At 36.8% G+C, this 25,452-nt stretch overlaps 3 protein-coding genes across 3 annotated transcripts in view; all 3 read left to right on the top strand.

Annotated features, from left to right (window-relative positions):
* The window catches only part of LOC125258704 (protein NLRC5-like), a 239,929-nt gene that overhangs the window by 142,716 nt on the left and 71,761 nt on the right, over positions 1-25,452 (top strand). The window contains exons 13-14 of the mRNA XM_048175689.1: positions 3,846-4,019; positions 4,769-4,942. Of these exons, the coding sequence (XP_048031646.1) occupies positions 3,846-4,019; positions 4,769-4,942 (348 nt within the window). The remainder of the gene's footprint in view (positions 1-3,845; positions 4,020-4,768; positions 4,943-25,452) is intronic.
* On the top strand, positions 6,943-8,238 carry LOC125258710. Its single transcript, XM_048175699.1, has 2 exons — positions 6,943-7,095; positions 7,294-8,238. The coding sequence occupies exons 1-2, from the start codon at positions 7,041-7,043 to the stop codon at positions 8,091-8,093; spliced, it is 855 nt and encodes a 284-aa protein (XP_048031656.1). The 5' UTR covers positions 6,943-7,040; the 3' UTR covers positions 8,094-8,238.
* LOC125258709 (NLR family CARD domain-containing protein 3-like) lies at positions 14,167-25,063 on the top strand. Its single transcript, XM_048175697.1, has 7 exons — positions 14,167-14,299; positions 15,603-15,740; positions 16,827-16,904; positions 20,189-20,293; positions 22,566-22,650; positions 22,942-23,137; positions 23,232-25,063. The coding sequence occupies exons 2-7, from the start codon at positions 15,682-15,684 to the stop codon at positions 25,061-25,063; spliced, it is 2,355 nt and encodes a 784-aa protein (XP_048031654.1). The 5' UTR covers positions 14,167-14,299; positions 15,603-15,681.

Raw genomic sequence — 25,452 nt, 5'->3', positions numbered from 1 at the left:
TTTTTTTGCATGTGCACGGTTTATGCTTGCAGTGTAATTATCTGAGAGTTTTTTTTTTTTTTTTTTTTTTTTTTTTTTTTTTTTTTTTTTTGAGTGTTGTATTTATTTAATGATTTTTGGGGTTGTTAATGTGATTTACTTTACTTTTTCTTTCAAATTGTTCTGTGTAAAGAAGCTGGCTTGTGTTGGGATTCAGAGAGGGTTGGCTGGTCAGTAATATCTTTTTGCGGGGGCAAGGAACTTTTGTCATATGTATTTTGTTGTATTTATTGATTTATTTGTATAAATAAATGACTTGTATGAAGTTTTCTTCTCCCTGATTACATTATAGTTTGTTTTGTAGTCACCCTTGTTGGAAGTAAGAGTGGACTAGTTACACAAACATTCGCAAACTGCATCGCAAACTTGTGTGGTTGGAGCGACAGCTCTCGAGCTGTGGTTAGAAGCATAGTTTCCTGTTTTTATAACAGGTGGACTTATTAAATCCTTATCTTGAGCAGAATAAGCAAGCTGACATGAAGTACAATGTATATCTTTTATTATGAATATATACAAATGTTAATTATGTATTTTAGTTTGTCAAGAGATTTAAAGCACTGTTTTTGAAGAGTCCGCATGTGCGTACGTGCTCTAGTATGTAAGAACAAGCATTTGATTTAATCTGGGAATAAAGCAAAATAACTGAGGAAAATGAGAATTAGTCCTCTAATGCCATGTCCGTAATTTATAGCAGAAATTCTAGCATTAATTTGATCTCAAACCGATTTAAAGAAGTTAAATTAGCAAACTGCGCTTTGCATTGCATATTTTAGGTCACGCTCAGGAGCGTACAATGACAACAAATACAAATCACCAGATGAGAAAACGACTGTATTTACATTAATTTTTTTGAGAGCTGCTTCCACTTGCTTAGAATAAATGGACTAATATTTGAATCTCTTGTGTTCATTCGATCGCCCAGTCGTGTGGCCAGGACACGACACGCATAGAAATCACACTGCCGCCTCCTATCGGACCACAAACAGGACCAAAGTGATTTCTCTATTGCAGTTTTTAATAACTAAATGGCACCGATATATCTGCCAGATAAAATAATAAACACAATATAGATTGATCTCAGCCAGCATATCATCATATAGCCCTGATTTCTTCATGTTAAAGCATTAAGGGATAACATAAGAGCATGACCCTCTGTAATGCAGCTCTGAAATGAATTATATTGTGGAGTCGCTACACCAAGTAAGTTTTACTGGAACTAAATAGAATAAATACATAATTTCTTACCGAGACGAGCTGAACAATGAATCAGAGGTGTTTTATGAAGACGGAGAGTGATCGCAACGAGCTATATCACAAATGACAGTTCTAAACGTGTTTTCGTACATTATTAATGGCGTGAGCACTTACATATTCAAGTGGATCAGAAGTTATTAATCTGTAATAAATACAAATGACAAAGACGCATTTTGTTCAAGTTTATTTTCATTGAATTTCACTTTCACCATTGTGTCGTTTCTAAGCTGGAAGGCAGAAAATGAGGGACATTCTAACGCATAATGTGAAAATGCATAACGTGGCTTAATTAATTTACTTAAACAGTGTTATTAACAAACTAAACTTAGTATGCTTTATTAGTTTGGTGTTTACTATGTACAGAAAAGCAGATAAGCCCAGAATATGAATGCAACACATTTAACACACATTTTCCTCCCATAAAGAAAACGCTTAATGGACAGTGACTTAACGTGTAATAAGACGCATTTTGTTCATATTCTGGGCTCATCTGCTTTGCTGTACATAGTTTCTATGGGAGGAAAGCGTTTAACGTGAAATTAAACGCGTTGCGTTCAAATTCTGGGCTATTAGTATGATGTTTACTTACATTATGCCACATTGAGCGTTTTAGAATGTCCCGAAAATGGGACAAAATGGCGCTTCATTTCACGTCCGTTTTCCACGCTGGTCAGTATATGCAGATAGTTCATAACACAGCCAGCGTTTACCATTCTAATATGTTTTTAACTGTATAATATAAATTTTAACTTCTTCCTCCACTATTTCCCAGTCTCTACTGTACTGACGGTGACCTAAAGTCCCAGAATGCAATGCGTCACTGACGTCACTTTCCCAGACTCTATACGGTTTCGGGAAACAGTCGTGACTAGCTAGATTTGTTCTACGATGCATCGTACTATGGTAGTTCATCAATGAGTTACATCGTTGTTCGGGAAACGCACCCCAGATGAGGTTATGCATAGTAAAACTATGTATCATAAACTCCATATATGGTCATTTCGGGGAGGAGACAGGGTGGAGAAGCACGTACACACAATCTTCCGCTGACTGGAATTTATAAAGGGATTTGTGCGCAGGTTCTGGTGTACGCATGGCTTTATAAAGTTTTTTTTTTTGTGCAGAATCTATCTTTTGAATCTATCGTACGTACACTATTAGGATGAATTCTACACAAAGTTTTATAAATGAGGCTCCTGGTTTTTAACAAAAAGGTGCTTGATAAGAGGGTTGACACACCATGGCGTAATGTTTCTGTGTGATGATGATAAACCAGATTGGACATCATTTATAAGCCAATTTTAAGTTCAAGAGTTGGGGACGTACAAGGGAGACTTTACAATAGCAGTTTATATTGATTGTTTTAGATTAAAAAGTTTTAGTTTATTACAAAATTTATTTTATAGTTTTAATGAATCTTTTTCTACAGATGTATTTACTGTTGGTTTTAAATATGTTAGAAGAGGTTTATTTGTCAATGTTTACATTTTATTATAGGTCAAGCAAAGTTAACGATTTATATGAGTAGAAAAACTAGAACTGGGATCAGATCAAGATATGAGTGCTTTGTTTTTAGCTACAGTAAAATTATTTTGATTTCATAAAATTAATTTTTACAGTTCCATGGATTATCTTATCACAATTTAAATGAAATGGTGTAAAAATGAGGGTCTATTATGGAAGCTCGTTTCCGCCACTAAATTGTGACTTTTTATCTCAGAATTCTGCTTTTTTTGTCACAATTAACTGACGGACAGTTTCTCTGTCTGTAACAATTCAGGACATCCAACATTTCTGGTGCATCCAACAGCCGTGCTGCCGTCCTGAAGTCTGAAGCTGTTGGTGTATAAAATGTGCCACTTCAGCCCCGCCACAGCTGATTCTTATTATTATTACTATTATATTGATATTATTGTGTAATCACAACACATTTGCTCAAAACTTGTCAAATTCATTAGTGTATCCATTCTGTTAAAAACAACTTTTATTCACCAAATACTTCCACTGTAATTTGCAGAATTACAGTATTTGCAGTATTGGTGTTTTAGTATTAAGCCCACTAGATGGCAGTAAAAGTTGTTTTTTCTCCTTGAAACGCTGTACTCATGCACAAGGTTACCGTGGAAACATGCATATTAATGTTCTCTCTAATGTCCGGAGAATAATCTTTGTTATGTGTCTCCTCCAGTAAAATCAAAATTTCTTTATTGGTAAATTCACGCTAAAAATAATCCTTTATGATGTCTTCCATTTTATGTACAATAATAACGAAGCAGCAATCCTGATGGTCAGTCGCAATGAAAGGAAACGCAAGCAAAGAACTGTGAGAAATAAAGTTTCACACAATTGCGAGGGGAAAAAAAAGTCAGAATTACTGTTTTTATTTTTTATTTAGTGGCGGAAACGGGCTTCCATAGTCTATGCTCTGTTGTTGATATTTTTTTTTTCTCTTCCAATAATGTAGACAGTGGATATTTTTTAAAGTGCCTAATGTAAATAATAAAGTATTTTTCAAAATAATAAAAAAAAATTATCTCTCTCTTCTAATGTAGGTTAAGCTGGTGTTATATGACAGAAGAAGGTTGTTCTGCTCTGACTTCAGCTCTGAAATCAAACCCATCACACCTGAGAGAGCTGAACCTTAGCTATAATGAACTAGGAGACTCTGGAGTGAAAAACCTCAGTGATCTACTGATGAACCCACAATTCAAGCTGGAGAAACTAGAGTTAGTATCATTATACTGTACAGCAGTTACAGTGTGATTAAAGTTCACTGTTTAGTTTAAGACAACTGGACTCAAGTCACATCATTTATAGCGCTGCACTTTCTGCTGTTGGTAACACTGTGTTTTTTTTACTAGTACATTAATTGTTTCATTTTAAGCATTTGACACAATTTATGGTTCAGTCAGGCCAATTTTGTCAAATTTATATTTATTATAATGATAAATGCCACAATAGTCACAATTACATTAGTGTTGTAAACAGCTAAATACACAGAAGGATGAAAAATAAAATTACTGTATGCAAAAGACAGTCGTAAACAGACAACAGATTAGATTAAAGAATCCAGATAGGTGGAGTTGGGGATGGAGGAGGGAGTTAAATGCAGCAGATAAGCAATAGAGAGGGGCAGAATGAATGGGGATTTAATGAACCGCTGTGATAGATGTCACAACTGGATTGGTACACGTCATGAAACGGCTGACTGTCAGCTGGTGCAAGCTTGACTGACGTGATCTGCCTGAACTAACGCGATGCTTGATATTGTGTACATGCAGAAATCTGATTTTACAACAGAATAAAGAAGAGATACATCTAATAGTTAAAACATGAAAGAGAAGAAACAGTATCTTCCAGCAAACAGAACTAGTGGACTGGGTTTCAGAACAGACTATTGGAAACTAAATGCTGCTGAAGCTCTTCAATAAGATGATCATCATTGATTTGAGTCATTTTCTCTTTCTGTCTTTAGTCTGAGCGGATGCAGTATTACAGAGGAACAGTATGTCATCCTGACTTCAGCTCTGAAATCAAACCCGTCACACCTGAGAGAGCTGAACCTTAGCTATAATGAACTAGGAGACTCTGGAGTGAAAAACCTCAGTGATCTACTGATGAACCCACAATTCAAGCTGGAGAAACTAGAGTTAGTATCATTATACTGTACAGCAGTTACAGTGTGATTAAAGTTCACTGTTTAGTTTAAGACAACTGGACTCAAGTCACATCATTAAGTTGCTTGAAAAAGCTAACTTACTGTAATGCTATTTTCTTCTGAGACTAAAATTTCTAACACTATCTCCTCCTAGAGCTTTAACTCTACAAACTCCAAACTCGGGTCAGACCTTCAGACTGTTCTGACTTAGTGTGCTATATCTTTTCTAACTGATCCAACTTACGGTTTTCCTAAAAATTACTATTAAAACTTGGAAAAATCCCATTGACTTTCATTGACGGAATGTTTAAATGAGCCAAGACTTTCAAACTCCAACTGTCAAAATTCAAGTGCCATTCTATGTACTATTTCTAATCCATTGAAACTCATTCAAACTCATAAACTTATCGATCTATCTATCTATCTATCTATCTATCTATCTATCTATCTATCGATCTATCATCTGACCACTTCTATCTATCTATCTATCTATCTATCTATCTATCTATCTATCTATCTATCTATCTATCTATCTATCTATCTATCTATCTATCCTAGCAACCACATAGCAACCACCCAGAACACCATGTCAACCACCTAGCAACCACACAAATAACTCTGGCAACATCCTAGAAACCAGTTTGAGTACCCTAGCAACTGCATAGCAACACCCTAGCAACCACCCAGAATACCTTAGCAACCACATAGCAACACCCTAACAACCACCCAGAATACCTTAGCAACTGCATAGCAACACCCTAGCAACCACCCTGAGTACCCTAGCAACCTCATAGCAACACCTCAGGCTGCTGACTTCCACACGCTGCTTGCCTCATTTGATCTCAAGCGAGTGGCCACCTCAGCTACCCACAAGTCAGGTAACCAATTGGACCTCATCTACACACGCTGTGGCTCCACCGACAATACACTGGTTACTCCACTACACACTTCAGACCACTTTCTCATTACTTTCACACTCAACCTGACCCCTAACTCAACACACACTCCACCACATGTCACTTTTCGGCGAAACCTACGCTCCCTCTCACCATCCCACCTATCCTCTTCGGTCTCATCCACACTTCCTCCCGCTAACCAATTCTCATCATTGGACACTAACACTGCTACTGACACTCTTTGCACCACTCTAACATCTTGCTTAGATGATTTCTGCCCCCTTCTAACCAGACCAGCCCGCGCCACCCCCTCTGCCCCCTGGCTCTCTGATGCTCTCCGTGAGCATCGGTCTAGACTCAGGGCTGCAGAGAGGAAGTGGCGCAAATCTAAAAATCCTACTGACCTTAGCTCATATCAGTCACTCCTTTCTTCTTTCTCTACTAATATCTCCAATGCTAAAACCTCTTACTACCACACTAAAATTAACAACTCAAATGATTCCCGCACACTTTTTAAAACTTTCTCTTCTCTTCTTTGCCCTCCTCCCCTCCCTCCCACATCAGCTGTTACAGCTGATGACTTTGCCACTTTCTTCACACATAAAATAACAACCATCAGCAGCCAATTCTCCACACCACACACTGATAATAACATCTTAATTGAAAACACACAAACTCTCCCCTCCTTCTCCATGCTATCCGAGGCAGATGTTTCCAAACTCATCCTTTCCAATCACCCCACTACCTGTCCGCTAGACCCTATCCCCACTCATCTTCTTCAGGCCATCTCCTCCTCAATTCTACCTGCACTCACTCACATTATCAATTCTTCCTTTCACACTGGAACATTTCCCACAGCTTTAAAGCAGGCTAGGATTACCCCACTGCTTAAGAAACCCACCCTGAATCCAGCACATTTAGAAAACTACAGACCAGTATTCCTTCTTCCTTTCATTGCTAAGACACTTGAGAGAGTTGTATTCAACCAACTGTCTATTTATCTCACACAGAACAACCTCCTTGACAACCACCAGTCTGGTTTCAAGAGTGGCCACTCAACTGAGACTGCCCTGCTCTCAGTTACAGAAGCCTTGAGACTGGCACGAGCATCTTCAAAATCATCAGTACTCATCTTGCTGGATCTGTCTGCTGCTTTTGACACAGTGAACCACCAGATCCTCCTGTCAACACTCATGTCGAAGGGCATCTCGGGAACCGCACTCCAGTGGTTCGAGTCTTACCTCTCAGGTAGGTCCTTCAGGGTATCTTGGAGAGGTGAGGTGTCCAAATCACATCATCTTGCTACTGGGGTACGTCAGGGCTCTGTACTTGGACCACTTCTCTTCTCCATCTACACATCATCACTAGGATCGGTCATTCAGGATCATGGTTTCTCCTATCACTGTTATGCTGATGACACACAACTCTACCTCTCATTCCAACCAGATGATCCGACGGTTGCTGGTCGCATTGCAGCCTGCCTGACAGCCATTTCTGCCTGGATGAAGGACCACCACCTTCAACTCAACCTTGCAAAAACGGAACTGCTTGTGATCGGTGCCAACCCAACACTTCATCACAACCTTTCAGTTCAGCTTGGGTCTTCAACCATCACTCCTTCCAGGACAGTCAGAAACCTTGAAGTGGTGATGGATGATTGTTTAAGCTTCACAGATCATGTTGCAGCAACAACCCGGTCCTGCATATTTGCCTTGTACAACATCAGGAAGATTAGACCCTTCCTATCGGAACATTCCACACAAATTCTTGTCCAAGCTCTTGTTCTATCCAGACTGGACTACTGTAACGCTCTCTTGGCTGGCCTTCCAGCATGCACTATCAAGCCTCTACAACTGATCCAGAATGCTGCAGCAAGACTGGTCTTCAACGAACCGAAGAGAGCGCACGTCACTCCTCTCTTCATCAGTCTGCACTGGCTGCCAGTAGCCGCTCGCATCCAATTCAAGGCTCTGATGTTTGCCTACAGAACGACTGCTGGCTCTGCACCGCTATACCTTAACTCACTACTTCAGACTTACATGCCCTCCAGAAGCTTGCGTTCTGCAAGTGAACGCCGTCTTGTGGTGCCATCACATAGGGGCACAAAATCACTCTCACGGACCTTCTCCAGGTCTGTTCCTGGCTGGTGGAATGACCTGCCACGCTCTATCCGAGCAGCTGAGTCTCTAGCCATTTTCAAAAAAATGCTAAAGACGTATCTTTTTCGTCAGCACTTAACCCAGTAATAGTAGCACTTGCCTTGACTAATATTCTTCTTCTAACTATTTGTGTATTTATTTAAAAAAAAAAAAAAAATTCTTGCTATGAGCACTTTACTGACATAACTGTGACTTAACACAGCACTTGCATAGTTGTTCTCATGTTGATTTGATTGATTCTACTACTCTCATTTGTAAGTCGCTTTGGATAAAAGCGTCTGCTAAATGACTAAATGTAAACACCTTAGCAACCACCCGAGTACCCTAGCAACCTCATAGCAACACCTTAGCAACCACCCTGAGTACCATAGCAACTGTATAGCAACACCCTAGCAACCACCCCGAATACCTTAGCAACCGCATAGCAACACCTTAATAACTACCCCAAGTACCTTAGTAACCACATAGCAAAACCCTAGCAACCACCTTGATTACTCTGACATCTATCTATCTATCTATCTAAACTATTAAACTAAAACTTTCAAACTTTTAAAATTGCTTCAAATTTTCTGGACCGGCTTTTTCAAGCCAACTTAAAGTTTGTCTTGACAAACTTTTTTCATCTAGTTTATAGTGCTGCACTTTCTGCTGTTTTTCGGTATTGGTCACAGTGTTTTTTTTTGTTTTTTTTTACCAGTACATTAATTGTTTCATTTTAATCATTTGACACAATTTACTGATTGTGTACAAGCAGAAATCTGAATTTACAACAGAATAAAGAAGGGACACATCTAATAGTTAAAACATGAAAGAGAAGAAACAGTATCTTCCAGCAAACAGAACTAGTGGACTGGGTTTCAGAACAGACTATTGGAAACTAAATGCTGCTGAAGCTCTTCAATAAGATGATCATCATTGATTTGAGTCATTTTCTCTTTCTCTCTTCAGTCTGTGTGATTGCAGTATTACAGAGAAACAGTGTGTCATCCTGACTTCAGCTCTGAAATCAAACCCATCACACCTGAGAGAGCTGAACCTGAGCTGGAATGAACTAGGAGATTCAGGAGTGAAAAACCTCAGTGATCTACTGAAGAACCCACAATTCAAGCTGGAGAAACTAGAGTTAGTATCATTATACTGTACAGCAGTTACAGTGTGATTAAAGTTCACTGTTTAGTTTAGTTTGGACTCAAGTCACATAATTTATAGCGCTGCACTTTCTGTGTTTCTCCATCTGAAGAAAGATTCAGAAATACTATTAACACTTCAACAGTTTAAACAAACACTTTATACTCAATATCTCATGAAGAGTCTGGGTTCACATTATATTTGAGTAAAATTCTTCACTTTAATGATTTGTTTGTAAGATAATCTCTCTTCCTCTGTTTGTTTCTAGTCTACGTTACTGTGGTATTACAGATGTTTCTTCTTTAACTCAGTCTTTGACTAAATCAAAAGCACTGCAGTTTTTAAAAGACCTTGATCTGAGAGAGAATAAGATAGGAGACTCAGAGCAGCAGCTCAGTGACGTGCTACGAGACTCAAACTGTGTCCTGAGGTGAGGAAACATCACTGTGATATTAAAGATCTTCATCACCTCTGATATGAGAACAAACCTTTCAGATATTCATGAAAGGAAATTATCATTAAGCTTTAATGCAATAAAGGGTTTGTGTGAGAACAAAATATAAAGCTTTATTCAACAACACCTGCTTTATTAACTGTGTCAGTAGAAGTGAATCATTTCAGTTTGAAAAGTCATTCATGTTTTAAATGTATTTAAAACACAAATATTGTTTGAGAAAAATCTCTGCAAGATCATGTAAAGTCTGTAATTAATCTGATTACAGGAATTTAATGTAACTTCTTTTTACTCAAAAACAATAATTATCAGTAATTAGCAGTTTGTTCCACTGAACACTGATTGTTTTCTCTTCTGTTCCTTCTTACAGAGTAGATATATTTTAATCACCAAACGTCCCTGATGGATCGTTTACATCAGTTTAAATCTGTGAAATGATAATGAGAGGATCAGTGACCATCAGATGATCCACAGAAGAGTCTCTACTGCGTCTATGAGGAGAAATAAATGTGTGATTAATGTGTAAATGTGTTTCATACAGGTGGAAGAGACTCAGATTTACAGTTAAATAAAGCAGCATGTGTGTTAGCATGAGTATCAGAAACATGCGATATTGAACGATTAATGTTGCTTTAATATTCAGATGATGGTTTTGTGTTATTTAAAGGAGGAACAGGAGGAAGAAGCTCAGATGAGTCTGTCAGCAGAAATCTTCAGTATCAGGCCTACAAATATAATAATGTTTGGATTAAACTCATCCATAATGATAAAAATGTGTCTAATCATAAATGTGATTGTCAAGTATAGAACATAAATGATATAACATGATATAAAGTAAGTCTACAATCAAATTCGCATGTTAAAAAAAGCTTTTTTTAAACCTACATTTTATGCCCAGAATATATTTGTTTATTTTTGTAATTTTGTTTTATTTTATAATGTTTTGTCTATGTGTGTCTCTGTTGTTAAAGCACAGATCTACAGTATATTGTGTTTGTTCTGTGGATGGAGTCTCTTCTCCTCTACAGACCATCTAAACATTTTTACCAGTTAACAGTATTTTGTTCCTTCACTTGCTCTGGTCTAGAGAGTCTAATGCATTTTGTTTAGAAATTATATTCTTCTCTTTCACCACATTTACATTCGCATGGAAATAAAATGATAAATATACAGTTAAGAGCAACTATTTTTGTGTGAAAAGTTCACTTTATTGAAGCTCCATAAGCAGATGCAGAGATTCTCCTGCTGAACCCTCATGTGCTGTTGTGGGTCAATTTTACCATTTTGATTTTTGAGTTGTCGGAAATATCAGTTAACCTGTTTTTTTTTTTGTTTTTTTTTTCTTGAAATTTTGTGACTTTTTTCTTCATTTAGGGTCATGAACATGCAGGCAAAATGTTTTAACATATACACTTTTTTTTTTTTTACATAGACAATATAATTTGTGTGTGTAAGTGTAAATGTACACAAAAATGTCTGTTACATTAGTGATGTGCGTGGGTCAATTTGACCTCCATATTTTAATGTTCTAAGGCAGTGTTTCTCAACCCTGGTCCTGGAGGACCCCCAACACTACACATTTTGAAAGTCTCCTCTGTCTGACACACTCATTTCAGGTAGTGGAGTTTCTTCTAATGAGCTGATGAGTTGAATCAGGTGTGTTTAATTAGGGAGAAAGAAAAAACCTGCAGTGTTGGGGGTCCTTCAGGACCAGGGTTGAGAAACACTGTTCTAAGGCAACTTTACAACCCCATTTTTTTGGGTTATATTTATAACTGTACAGATATTTTGTTGTGTTGGTTTTAAACTACCCTAGTGAACGTAAAAATTTGCTGTTTTTCTCTTTTTCAATACTGAAAAATAGTTAGTCAGCCACATATGGTAAAAATTAACTATCATTTCTTTTTTCAATCTTTCAATCTATCTGAAATACTACGGAAGAGGATTAGGGCCAAACAATAATAAAACAATAAACCATCTCAAGGTTAGTCATTATGAGAAATTAAACTGTTTTTCAAGAAAAAAAAATTTGAAATACAATGTTGTTTCAATGATGAACTTGTTGCAAGAAAAAACTTTAGAGAAAAAAAGTCAAAATGTTGAGAATAAACACATTCGATCAGTGTCCATTATATACTGATAGAGGACATGACAGATCACTTAGTCAAGCTGTATTTCCGGCTTTCTTTCAGTAATAAAGAAGTACTATCAGCTTTAGCTAATTATAACTGAATAATAATTATGATAAGTATAATAAGTATATGAACATTAAAGATAATTTTCAAGCTGTTGGGTCTTTTTAGAAAAAAAACAAAAAAACAGTTCAATTTGTGCAATCAATGTTCGCGCTTAATAACAACCAGTGGACAAGAAAAAATAGGACTTTCTAAAAACATTAACATGAAAAAGCTCTTAATGTGGCTTAATGTACTAAGACAGTGATATTAACAGACCAAACTCAGTAAACACCATATTAATAAAGCATAATATCTACGTGCAGATGAGCCCAGAATATGAACAACACGCTTACATGTTCAGTGTTATCCTCCCATAGAAAACTGTTATAAAGAAACCGTCTGCCCACTTCTCCAGGTGGAGTGATTCTTTTCTTTTTCCTCCACCTAATCATTTATCATATGATATGGAGATCTGACGTACCTTATATTTGAAATATCCACATTTATCTCTATACGTTATGAAATTTCCACTTATATTATTTATTGTAGATTCACGAGTTTGTTTCCTCATAAAATCTTTAAGCTAATAATGTTAAGCGTAACAACTCAGTTGTGGGTTTGAGGACTCATTCCTGTATGGCAGCGTATCTCCATCAGTCCATGGAGTTGTCTGCCCACGCTGAAGCTCTGCGGTCTGGCTGTCACATACTCCAGAAGGTCTGGAGCTCCAGGCGTCAGAGCTCTGTTGATCAACACAACACAGGAGGTAGAGAGCAGATTCCCTCTCTGTAAGGCCAGCAGGTCTTGAAGGTAAAGCTCAGGGTCATGATCCATTAGAACCAGATCCAGACCATCATTCCCAGTGTGAGAGGGTGAAGAAGAGATGGCCTCAGCCGAGGAGCATGTCAGCACCTGAAACTGAGCAAGAACATGCTGAGCTCGTTTTACCATGATGAGTGTTTTAGCAGCAGCAATAATGAGCAAGATATTTCAGTAATTAACTGAATTAAGGCAATGCACTCAGATCAAACTAATGATCAAATTCTTCTATTACATAATGAAAGTGATGATGTAACACCTGCTGGTTTTTGAAGCTGCAGTAGTATGATCTCCTCTCCTCGATCTGCTGTCAGAGGATCCAGCTCTACAGACAGAGGGAGCAGATGGAGAATCCTGACGGAAGCGTAGCCACAGTGTGTCCCCAACTCCAGAACCCTCAGTGGAGCTTCACGCGTCACAATCTCATCCAGAAACGCTCCTACAGCGACAAGAGAACATGTTACTCCAGAGTAGAAGATTAGAGGAAGATTATCTGTTCAAGGAGCTTGATGAAATAAAGCATTAACAGACTCCAGTACCTGACCTTTCTGAGGGCCAATGTTGGAGGAGGCGTGTGTGGTGGAGTAGAGGTCAAAGGTCATCAGAACACTCTGAGCCTGTCTGTGGGTGCATTTGTAGAAGACAGAGTCGTGAGTGGAGCTGACACAGACCTTCCTGTGCGAAAGCTTCAGTATGCCAGAATACACCTGACGGCACAGGGCCGACAGCGGTGAGCAGAAAAGAGCCGTCATCACACCAGCAGAGATATCACTGACCTTCAGTGACCTGACAGGAGCAGAGGAGCGGTCAGGACAAGATTAAGTTAAAGGGATAGTTCACCCAAAATACTTATTATTTATCAATCTAAACCTTTCTTTCTGGAACCTCTCCAAGGTTTGACTTGTTCAGAGGGGTTCACCTCAACTCCTCACCTCTTTTGTTGAATAGTTACAAAGGATTAATATAGTTGATAAAATATTCTCATAAGTCAATTAGCTGATGACACAACACTTCCTAAAAGATGATTTGCAGATCTCTATTGCTGTTCATCATATCAAAGTTTTCTCTAAATCTTCTGGTCTAACTTTGAATTTTGATAAATGTGAACTGCTTCCCATAAAATCTTGTTCTGCCTCATCCCTGTACAATATTCCTGTTAAGTCTCAAGTTATTTGGGTGTAATTATTTGTAAAGACGTCAATGCGTGAGATCAAACTTTAATCCTGTAATTGCTAAGAAAGAGTTTAATTCCTGGCTCTAAAGAGACTTATCTCTCCTCACCTGTTGCACTTTTTAAAAACTCAGTTGAATCTTTACGCTCATATTTCTCTTTGACACAACCCTGTGAAATGGCAATAGGGAATGTTTTCTTTTGTTCAGTCTTTCTCTCAGGAAAAGGAAGATTAGACACTCTTTCAGAAAGATATAATTACTGTCCCTGATGTGATATCTCATGTGATATAACATCTGTTGTGAGTTGTTTACATGTGTATTTATATCCTTAATAAAAAATCCTCTCCCGTAAAGTGTCCATACATACATACTTCTTCAGATCGCTATTAAACATTAACAGTCTTCAGATAAAATAGACTGATCTGATCAAAGATTGATTCGCACCACGTGACAAACAGGAGCACAGGTGAGTCTCAAACTGAAAGTGTTTCAGAGACTTCTGGATTCTGTTCCTGCAGGACAAGACCGTCTGTACTGCTGAAGTAAGCTTTAATACTGACACCATTACAGTTATTTGAGGGAATATAAATGGATTTCATATGAGTTTGTGTGATTATGATTATGATTATTAACATGATATGTTCAGTTATAAATTAACATAAGTTATAACTTATACCTGTTGTAAAAGAATAACAAACGATCAAGAAACAGCCAGGAATTACTAAAACAAACAGTTTTATGGACATTAATTTTATAGACATTAATAACAGCGGTCTGACGTCACTGTCAGAATATTTGAGATGACCAATCAAATCAAAGAAGGCGGAGTTTATGTTCACAGAAGCTGTTGAGCGGGAATTCCAGCGACGCTTCGGTTAACGGTCATAAAGTGCGAGATTAGATGATATAAACTAAACATATTCATATTTGACAGCTGTTTTAGGATAGAAATATTAAACTACCGACAAAAATAATCAGGAATGCAAACTAATGAACTTTTGTCTAATTTCGCCATTTTGAATTGCTTATAATTTACCTGATTCATGTAATTAACTAATGTGAGGGACAATAAACATTAACAAAGCTGTTTTTATCATATTAGTTAAGATTAATAATGGATGTGCACATATTATGAATGAATTTATTAAACTGTTACCTAGCATTCCTCGTTAGCCTTCAGTAAATGAACTTGTCTAAGAAAATGATTCATAAAACATATAAATATCATGTTTACTTTCTTCACAGATGAAAATGAGTCAGTCAAAGCTCAGCTTGAGGAGGGGAAGAGACAAGACAAGAAAACGTCTTGAAGTGCACTTAGATCAGAGAAATCAAGCTTTCTTGGAGACCATATGCCCCTCAACCCCTTTTAACTGGCCCTCGGTGATTATAAAACCCTCCCTAAGACATGGGATCAATTTCCTGTCAAATATTTTGCAGTCTCGGATAAAAAAAAAAAAATATGTATGAATCAAAAATTTTAAAATGCATTTAAAAATATATTGCACAAAACTGAAAAATTAATGAATTGAAAATGAATTGAAAAATAAGCATGAATAAAAAAAAAACAAAAAAAACAACACAAAACCAAAATTTTGAACATGTATTTGATATTGCACAAAACTGAAACATGGATTCAAAGTTATCGAAATCGCACACAAATCATGTTTTCTGCTCATATTTTCATATTTTATATACTTGTGTTGTTTTTCCCTTTGCTCTTGTTTCCACATTTTGCACTTGCTTTTCCAAAAGTTTAACTCAACATTAGTTCTTATTTTTCCTCATCATTTCTCCCTCTGAAGTATCCTGATATTAATCTCAGTCACTCATTGTCATGTCCAGGTCATGCTGAGCATCTGATGGTCTTCAGCGACAGAGACACCAGAGCTGAGCTGTTTTCAGTGTCAGTTTATCTGCAGTAATGTCAGAGGAGCGAGGAAAGGACTCTCTCTCTAAGATGAGTCTCTCAGAGAAACAGAGGTAAGACTGCGTCTGTTTTCACACAATCATTTTAAACTCTACTGGAGTTTCAGGTTTGTCCTGTAAAGAACAGCCTGATCAACAAGGAGTGTTTTCTCTCACCATTGACATGTCTAATGCTGTGCAAAACAATTCACAACTTCCTATGAATGTTTCTAGATTGTCGCAGGTTAAAAATGTTTCATATTTAATGTACAGGAACATTTATCACAGTTAAATATGTTTAATGTACCATATAGTCCTGTACAAACCCTGATTAAAGTGTATTTCATTACAGTTTAAAGGTGCTTGTTTAGTGGATAGTGAATGTAAATAATGTGGAAACTTTAATTAGAACAAGTCAAATATACATGTCAAACAGGGCTTTATAGACAATGTCACAGTTAATAACTAACTAACGTTCAGAGCTTCTACATGACTGTAGATGTTTAAGACTGTGAACAAATCATTTTAACATCACACTTGATGACCACTGGGAATTACTAAAACTGAACACTGAAAAACAAATAGCTGGAAATGATGAAGAATAAACACCTGAAATGTTCACTCTTTAAAATCTAAATCAGTGGATATTAAGAAATAGTAATTTAGAGATATAAGAAATTGAGAAGGTTTTCATTTATTTCTCAGACTCTCATTTACTGCACATTGTTAAATTATTCAGTGTTACAGATTCTAGAGGTGAGTTTAGTTTTAGTATTTTACATATATTAGTCTGTATGTTAGTCATCTGGTTACTGCAGTCAACAGTGTTTATTTACAGCTCTGTGTCTGTGAAGAGTGACCGGTCAAAAGAAGGACCAAGATTCAGTGAGAGAAAACCATCAACTAACAAAACATATTTCATGAGTTTTTTGTAATACCCATTTACTTTTGGTGTGCCATCAGCTCTAGGCATAAATTCATCATGGAAAATAGACCTTACAACCCAAACATAAATTATGTCCTTCCATCCATCTTCAGTCATAGATGGACAATAGTGTGGCTATACTGCATTTAATTACTATTTGCAACATTAAACCCTTTCAAATGAGACTGAAGAATTTCCTGTAGTAAAGTGTTTTATCTTTCTGCTAATTTTTCCAGCTTTGAGTCTCTGAAGAGTTTCTGGTCAAAAGCTGAAGGATCAAAATTCAGTGAGAGAAAACCATCAACTAACAAATGGTATTTCATGTGTTTTTTATAATACATATTTAGTCTTGGTGTGCCATCAGCTACTGAAAGGCATTTCATGTTTTGTGTTACATCAGCTTAGATAATTGTAATGGAAATTAATTAAATGGGGGGGGGGGGGGGTAATGCTACAGTTGCTACAGTAATGCTACAGCTTCAATTATAAACTTATCTCGTAGACTAGGCCAGGTTCCTAGTTGTTTTAAACATGCTGTTGTTCAGCCTCTCTTGAAAAAGAGCAATCTTGATGCTACATCATTTAACAATTATAGGCCTATTTCTAAACTGCCGTTTATCTCTAAAATCTTAGAAAAAGTCATAAAAAATTATTTTCTGGAGGCCCGTAATATCTGTGATAAATTTCAGTCTGGCTTTCGTAAAAACCATTCAACTGAAACGGCCCTCCTTAGGGTTTCAAATGATATTCTGATGTCTGCTGATACAGGTCAATGTTCTGTGCTGGTTTTGTTAGATCTTAGCGCAGCGTTTGACACTGTTGACCACTGTACTCTGATTGGTAGACTGAACTCTCTGGTGGGCATCTCTGGGTCAGCTCTGGACTGGTTTTCTTTTTATCTTTCTGACAGGAGTTTTTCTGTATCCATAGGTTCTTTCATGTCAAAATCTGTTTCTTTGTCCTGTGGTGTGCCACAAGGTTCTGTGCTCGGCCCCATGCTTTTTAATCTGTATATGCTTCCTCTTGTCAAGATAATTCGCAGTTTAAAAATAATATTTTATAATTTTTATGCTGATGACATTCAATTATATATGTCTTTTAGTCCTGATAGAGTAGGCAAACTGACTCTTTTGCAGGAATGTTTAGTCTCCATTAACAATTGGATGGCAGACTTAATTTTCTGCAACTTAATACAGATAAAACTGAGGTGTTGATTATTGCCCCAGACAACATTACCCCTAAGATTAAGCAGGTTATTGGTGGTCTGTCATCCTCTGATTGTGGTGACATAAGACATTTGGGTGTCATTTTTAACAGATCAATGTAACAGTCATGTAAAGTCTGTAGTTTTTTCCTGTTTTTTCCATCTCAGGAATATTGGTTTCGAAAAAAGAAATGGAGATGCTTGTTCATGCTTTTTTTCTTCACGATTGGATTATTGTAATGTTTTGTACACGTGTTTAAACAAATCTTCTATGGATCGATTACAAGTTGTACAGAATGCAGCTGCTAGTCTTTTGACTAGGTCCAGCAGGAGGTCACACTTTACTCATGTGCTTAAAGCTAATGTGCATTTCAAAATTTTAGTTATTACTTACAGGGCCTTGCATGGTCAAGCACCCTCGTATATACAGGATCTTTTACATGCACACACCCCTGATCGGTCGCTGACGTCTTCAGGCCAAGACCTTCTGACTATTCCCAGAACAGGTCCTAAGACAAAAGATGATCGTGCTTTCTGTAGTGGCTCCAAGACTCTGGAACTCTCTTCCTTTAAAGTTGAGAACTATGGGATCTGTGGAGTCTTTTAAAAAACATCTAAGTCCAGTGATTATTAATGTTACTGTAGCATGAAGCAGAGCAGGAGCGAGTGTTGTGGGAGCTGAACGAGGAGCTGGAGCGATTGCGCAACACACGCCTCATAAGCATTGGGACTTTTATTATGACACAGTCGCCGGCTCCGCTTCCACTTTTTCATGAGTATGAGGTAACGCAGCTCTGTTTATCATATTAGATACATTTGAGTGTGTTGAAAATTATGTTATAACGTTACTCTGTGCGTTCGCTCGGAGGCTGCTGTGAGACACTTGTTTGAGATGGTGTCCCGAGGTAAAACAGAAAAGCAAATGGAGAATAATTAGCGTAGCTGCTGTTCATAACATTAAGCAAAGATGGTTATGTGCAATCAATTTGATATGAGATGCATTATGTGAATGCTTGGTTAAAGAAATGCGTCTTTAATCTAGATTTATACTGGGTGAGCGAGTCTGAGCCCCGAACATTATCAGGAAGGCTATTCCAGAGTTTCGGAGCCAAATGTGAAAATGCTCTCCCTCCTTTAGTGGACTTAGATATCCTAGGTACAACCAGAAGTCCAGAGTTTTCTGATCTTAAGGAGCATGAAGGATTGTAGGGCGATAGAAGTTCGGTTAAGTACACAGGAGCTAAACCATTTAGAGCCTTATAGGTCATTAGCAATACTTTATAATCGATACAGAACTTAATAGGTAACCAGTGTAGAGATGATAAAATTGGTGTTATATGATCATATTTTCTTGACTTGGTAAGAACTCTAGCAGCTGCATTTTGTACTAATTGTAGCTTGTTTATTGAGAAAGCAGGACAACCAGCTAGTAATGCATTACAGTAATCTAGTCTAGATGTCATGAATGCATGAACTAACTTTTCTGCATCAGAAATAGATAACATATTCCGTATCTTAGCAATGTTTCTGAGGTGAAAGAAGGCTGTTTTTGTAACATATGCGATATTTCATATGTTACAAAAACAGCCTTCTTTCACCTCAGAAACATTGCAAGATGGAGTGGTCACAGCGGTAATGATCCCGGTCATGAGTCAGAACAGCAGGTGGAGAGTAAAATTGCATTAAATGTTTGTTTTGTTGGCAATAGGCGCCTATAAGTGCATATAATGTAAACAACACGAACACAGTGAATTCATAAATTCATTATTCATCATTCACTATACGCTATATTCATTATATTGATTCAAAAGTTATCCAGGGATAATGCGATGGTGTATTGTGTGTGTTTAAATATATTTGTTTAGCTGACCATTGATAGTTTATAGACGATCTCTACACAAAAGCTGCGCGTACTTGTCACTCTTTAGCTCCGCTCACACGGCACGCCTTCGGGCGCTCGGCTGTTTTCGGAAAAACTTGGTACAGCGTATGTATCTTTTATGAATATGATAAAACTAAAGACTTTTTGGAGATATGAAGGATGCTATACTACTCTATAGGTACTCAAGATTAACATTAGATTGGAAGAAACTATGTGTGACACACCCCCCCTTTAAATAAAACAATAACTCAGGGAACACAGTGTCTGTTATTCTGCTTTCCTCTTTATTGAACTCAGTCTGGAGCATCTTTTCAGTTATACAATTACAAGGAGGCATAAATTCACCATCGAAAATTGATCTTACAACCCAAACATGAATATGTCCTTCCATCCATAGATGGACAAAAGTGTGGCTATACTGTGTTTAATTACTATTTGCAACATTAAACCCTTTTAAATGATATTATCTCCTGTAGTAAAGTGTTTTATCTTTCTGCTCTTTGTGTCATTAGTGAAAGATCAGAATCACATGTGTCCAGCTCTGTGTCTGTGAAGAGTGACCGGTCAAAAGGTAAAGTGCCAAACTTCAGTGAGACAAAACCATCAACTAACAAAAGGTATTTCATGTGTTTCTTATTGTTGGACACATATTATATATATTATGAATATGGTAACACTTTACAATAACAGTACATGAATAACCATGAACTAATACCTGAGTTAATAGTTACTTCAACATGAACTCAAGATTAGTTAAGATATGAACTAATGAAGAGTGATCCTTAACTACGACAGGAGTCATAGGGATTCATGCATGAAAACAGAAGCCTTAACTACGCGTTAATACATGTTTGATGATTAATGCATTAATTAACATTTAGGGTAAACTAAATCAAACAGTCTCTATAAGAAGGAATAATACATATTTGGACTTTGAAATAAATTTAAACAATTTATTATTGTCAGAATTTAAACTACTGACATCAGCAGCTTCATTATAAACATTACTGAAAGGCACAGGATTAGTTTGTAATTATTTTCACTGATCCTCCTTATCAAACATATAAAATACTAAATACACTATTTATCTTAAAAGGTCTTAATCTGTTTTGTGATATTCTTTCCTATCAAACTAAACTACTGTGACTTACATCAGTTCGTGAGGAATCGGTTCCCAAAAAAATAACCAAACAGGAAACATGAACTAAGGTCAGGGAGCATTTGCTGGATTCAGATTCAGAAGTTCACTCTCCATCCAGACGCAGGCCGTGATCATACTGTACCTCCATTCTCTGACTTTTTGAAAAGTCACACATCACTTAACTGGGCTGAGTACTTATATAGTTGTGTTAGTACAAGTGTATTTGATAGTAAGTTAATGATAATCATGAGCTGAATTTGGTAAGTAGTTAACAGTGAATTAATTATAATTGTGCCCCCTCAAGTAAAGTCATGACATAAGTATACATTAACAAACCATTAGTTGATGTTAGTATATGGTTAGTTAATAATGAGTTAATTATGATTGTGCCCCCTCAAGTAAAGTCATGACATGATGCACATATCACACATCATTAACTAATATATGAATAAACACTATAGAGTGCCATCCTTATTTCTTTACACCCCGGTACAAAAAAACTAAAATAAAAAGTATTTGTATTTTATTTTTATTTATATAATTAAACATATATGGACTTGAAGCAAGCCATAAACATACCTGTAAAGACACACATAAGGCACATTTACATGTAAAATAGTGCGTGTCCACAAGCTAATGCTAATCAAAGCATATACATTTAAACGACAAAAATACAAATACAGTTAATAACTGCACATAACCTCCTGAAAACCCCAATAAAACATACATGTAAATATGTATTTAATTATTAATTCGGCTTACCAAAGCAGTCAACATTTATTAGTTAAAAATGCCAGCAACACAGCAAACGTGCCAAGAGAACGCCTAGCGTGCGCCACTAATGAGTGTCCCACCAGAAACAAACCCTACATACTTTAGTTCCGGGAATAAACTATGACTATTTAGCTATGACTAAATGTAAATGAACTATAAAAATCAGAAAACAGTTTAGATCAAATTAAATTTATTAGTGGTAGTTAGTCTATTTTCCACATTTGATTAGACAGATCTATGTAATTAATGGCTAAATAATCATGTGCCATTGAAATTATTTGTCACAAAGCTGCAGATGGCAGATTATGATATTACAGTGTAAATTATGACAGTATTAAATCACGTTTAATTCAAATTCAGAGTACTTCTTGTTTACTCTTATGGAGGCTGATTTATTTAGTTTACCCCTAAATGTTAATTAATGCATTAATTATCAAACATGTATTAACGCGTAGTTAAGGCTTCTGTTTTCATGCATGAATCCTTCTGACTCCTGTCGTAGTTAAGGATCACTCTTCATTAGTTCATATCTTAACTAATCATGAGTTCATGTTGAAGTAACTATTAATTTAGGTATTAGTTCATGGTTATTCATGTACTGTTATTGTAAAGTGTTACCATGAATATTTTCAGAAAATATTTATCATGAAACTTTATCGTTCAAATATCATTACAGTTTACAAATAGCAGTGCTATAAAAACCTAAAGGGAGCATTAGCAAAAAGATTGAAATGATTTGAATTTAAATCATAATTCTGTTTCTTGTAATACCTATTTATTTTAGTGTGCTGACATAACTGCTGCACAACATATTAAAATACCTATTGTTAATGCAGAATTCACTATATATTTATACTTCAATATATCCTACACTTTAACAGCATAAACTTTAAATAGCTCATGTTTTCTTCTCTGTTAAAAACAATAATAATATTTTATCTGAAAATGCAGTATTTTATTTTATTGGCTAAAAGGGTTCAATGGAAGACATTAGTCTCAGACGTTCAGACTCACAGGAAACACAAGAATTTCAATGAAAAACTCACAGAGATCTTCCAGGTAAGAAAACAAATTTTTGATAAATGTTTTAATATATTTAAAACAAACAAATAGGTTACTTGCACAAATACTAGAATAGAAACTTTAAGACCCATAAATAATAATCAAAATGTAAGAGTAAATTTGTTGTTTTTGTGTGTTAAAAATTACAGCAAATTAACATGTTTGTTTTTAACTGGTTTCTTTTACAAATATGTTTAACATGTAAATAAACATTTTTGACCAACTATAAATGTGGATCTGGTTAAATTGTGTTGTTCTGTGTATTCTTTTTTCTTGCTTTGTTTGTAGGATCTTGAGAGCAAAATTATCACATTTCTGAAGAATGAACTTGAAAAGTTTAAGAAAATATTACAAAAAGAGAACACACAATACTTTGTGAAGGACTTTAATGAGAATGGATGCAGTACCAAAGCAGCAGCTCTTGATCTCACACTATATTACCTGAGAGAGATGAAGCAAGATGAAGCTGCTGATGCTCTAGAAGGTCAGAGACTCATGATCATCTGTCAGATTGACACTTATAAATGTAGGAGAGAAAATTAAGACTAAAACTATCTATTTTTTGTTCCTGTGTTTAGATGAGCTGATCTTCATTAATCAGCTCAAATGTGGACTAAAGAAGAAGTATCAACGTGTGTTTGAAGGAATTGCAAAGCAAGGTGACTCCACACTTCTGAATAACATCTACACAGATCTCTATATCACTCAGGGTGGCAGTGAACAGGTCAATACTGAACATGAGGTCAGACAGATTGAATTTGCTTCCAGGCATCATGAATCTCAAGAGATACAGGTTAAATGCACACAATTGTTTGAAGCTCCTGAAGAAGACAAGGAGATCCAAACTGTACTGACAAAAGGAGTCGCTGGCATTGGAAAATCAGTCTCTGTGCAAAAGTTTGTTCTGGACTGGGCTGAAGGAAAAGAAAATCAAGATATCAGATTATTATTTCCTCTTCCATTCAGAGAGATGAACTTAATGGAGAAAAAACTAAGTTTGATGGACCTTATAACTCAATTTTTCCCAGAGACAAAAGGACTGAACCTTACAAGAAGGATTGAGTTAAAAACCCTGTTCATCCTTGATGGATTGGATGAATGTCGTCTTCCTCTGAAGTTTGATTGTAATGAGACGTGGAGTGATGTATCGTCACCAGCCTCTCTGGATGTTCTCCTAACGAACCTCATGAAGGGAAATATGCTTCCTTCTGCTCTCGTCTGGATCACCACCAGACCAGCAGCTGCCAGTAAGATTCCTCCTGACTGTATCGACCGGCTGACAGAGATACGAGGATTCAATGATGCACAAAAGGAAGAGTACTTCAAAAAAAGATTCACGGATCAGAATCAGGCCAACACAATCATTGATCATGTTAAAAAATCAAAGAGTCTCTTTATCATGTGCCACATCCCAGTCTTCTGCTGGATTTCAGCCACTGTTCTCCAGAACATTCTGGAGGAGAAAAGAAATAATGATGTGAAAATCAATCAGGCTGATGAGATCTCTAAAACACAGCAGGAATCCAATACTGAAGACACTCCCAAGACTCTGACACAAATGTACACACACTTTCTCCGCTTTCAGATCCAGCAGAGCCGCAGAAAGTATGATGGGGAATACACAGCAGATGTTTCCTGGGATAAAGATGCCATCCTTTCACTGGGAAAACTGGCATTTCATCAGCTGGAAAGAAACAATGTGATTTTCTATGACACAGACCTGGAAGCCTGTGGTATTGACGTCTATAAGGCATCAGTGTACTCAGGCATGTGTACCCAGATCTTTAAGGAGGAAACAGGAATCACTCTTGGTACCATGTACTGCTTTGTTCACTTGAGCATTCAAGAGTTTATTGCAGCCCTTTATGCACATCTGTTTCTAGACATCAACAAGACAAGTGTGTTTGATCACGAGTCTACAGGACAGAAAAACAAAAATGAAACCTTGATTGATTTTCTCAAGACTGCAGTGGACAAGGCGCTCGAGAGTGACAATGGACACCTGGACCTTTTCCTTCGCTTTCTCCTTGGTCTGTCGCTCCAGTCCAATCGACGACTCTTACGGGGTCTGTTAACACAGCAAGATGACAATGACCAGAGCAACAAGGAAATAGTTCAATACATCAAGCAGAAATTAGAAGATAATCTGCCTGCAGAGAGATCCATCAATCTGTTCTACTGTCTGAATGAACTGAACGACCAAACTCTGGTGAAGGAGATCCAGACCCACCTTAGCAAAGGAAGTCTCTCATCTGGTGACCTTTCACCTGCCCAGTGGTCTGCTTTGGTCTTTGTGTTGTTGACATCAGAGGAAGAGCTGGAGGAGTTTGATCTTCAGAAATTCAAGAGATCAGACGAGTGTCTCATTAGATTATCGGCAGTCATCAAAACCTCCAGAAGAGCTCTGTAAGTCCATTAATGTTCTATCAGGTTTTTGTCTCATCCAGGGTATAATAGACTATCATTATTTTATATGTATATATATCTCAAAGCAAAAAAATGCAAAATAAGTGCTGCATGGGGTATGAGTTCTGTCTCGATGCTCTTTGGGTGCAAGGCATAGTTCAACTAGTAAAATTAAGGATGGTCCAAGGCACTCAAATCCTATAGAAAACTTTTTTAAAAAAACTTTTATTAAAAAAAACTTGTTTAAATATTAAAACAGGTGACAAGTGCACAGTCTGCACACCTACACATTGCTGCTGATTTTCCCTTCGTCAGGGTGTGAGTAACAAACACATTCAGAGTTCATTTTGAGCAGCAATTAATTAGTCTAATGACAATCACCTGAGGGCTGTT

The sequence above is a fragment of the Megalobrama amblycephala genome, linkage group LG23 (assembly GCF_018812025.1).
Source record: "Megalobrama amblycephala isolate DHTTF-2021 linkage group LG23, ASM1881202v1, whole genome shotgun sequence".
In the NCBI taxonomy this organism is placed as follows: Eukaryota; Metazoa; Chordata; class Actinopteri; order Cypriniformes; family Xenocyprididae; genus Megalobrama; species Megalobrama amblycephala.
This window is presented reverse-complemented; position numbering and strand designations above follow the sequence as displayed.

Bases quoted from the DNA above. Each gene is read 5' to 3' on its own strand.
- LOC125258710 (XM_048175699.1), top strand. From the start codon at position 7,041: ATGTCGAAGGGCATCTCGGGAACCGCACTCCAGTGGTTCGAGTCTTAC. The intron at 7,096-7,293 runs GTAGGTCCTTCA...CATTCCAACCAG, and splicing joins GTTCGAGTCTTACCTCTCAG to ATGATCCGACGGTTGCTGGT.
- LOC125258709 (XM_048175697.1), top strand. From the start codon at position 15,682: ATGTCAGAGGAGCGAGGAAAGGACTCTCTCTCTAAGATGAGTCTCTCA. The intron at 20,294-22,565 runs GTATTTCATGTG...ATTGGCTAAAAG, and splicing joins AAACCATCAACTAACAAAAG to GGTTCAATGGAAGACATTAG. The intron at 23,138-23,231 runs GTCAGAGACTCA...TCCTGTGTTTAG, and splicing joins AGCTGCTGATGCTCTAGAAG to ATGAGCTGATCTTCATTAAT.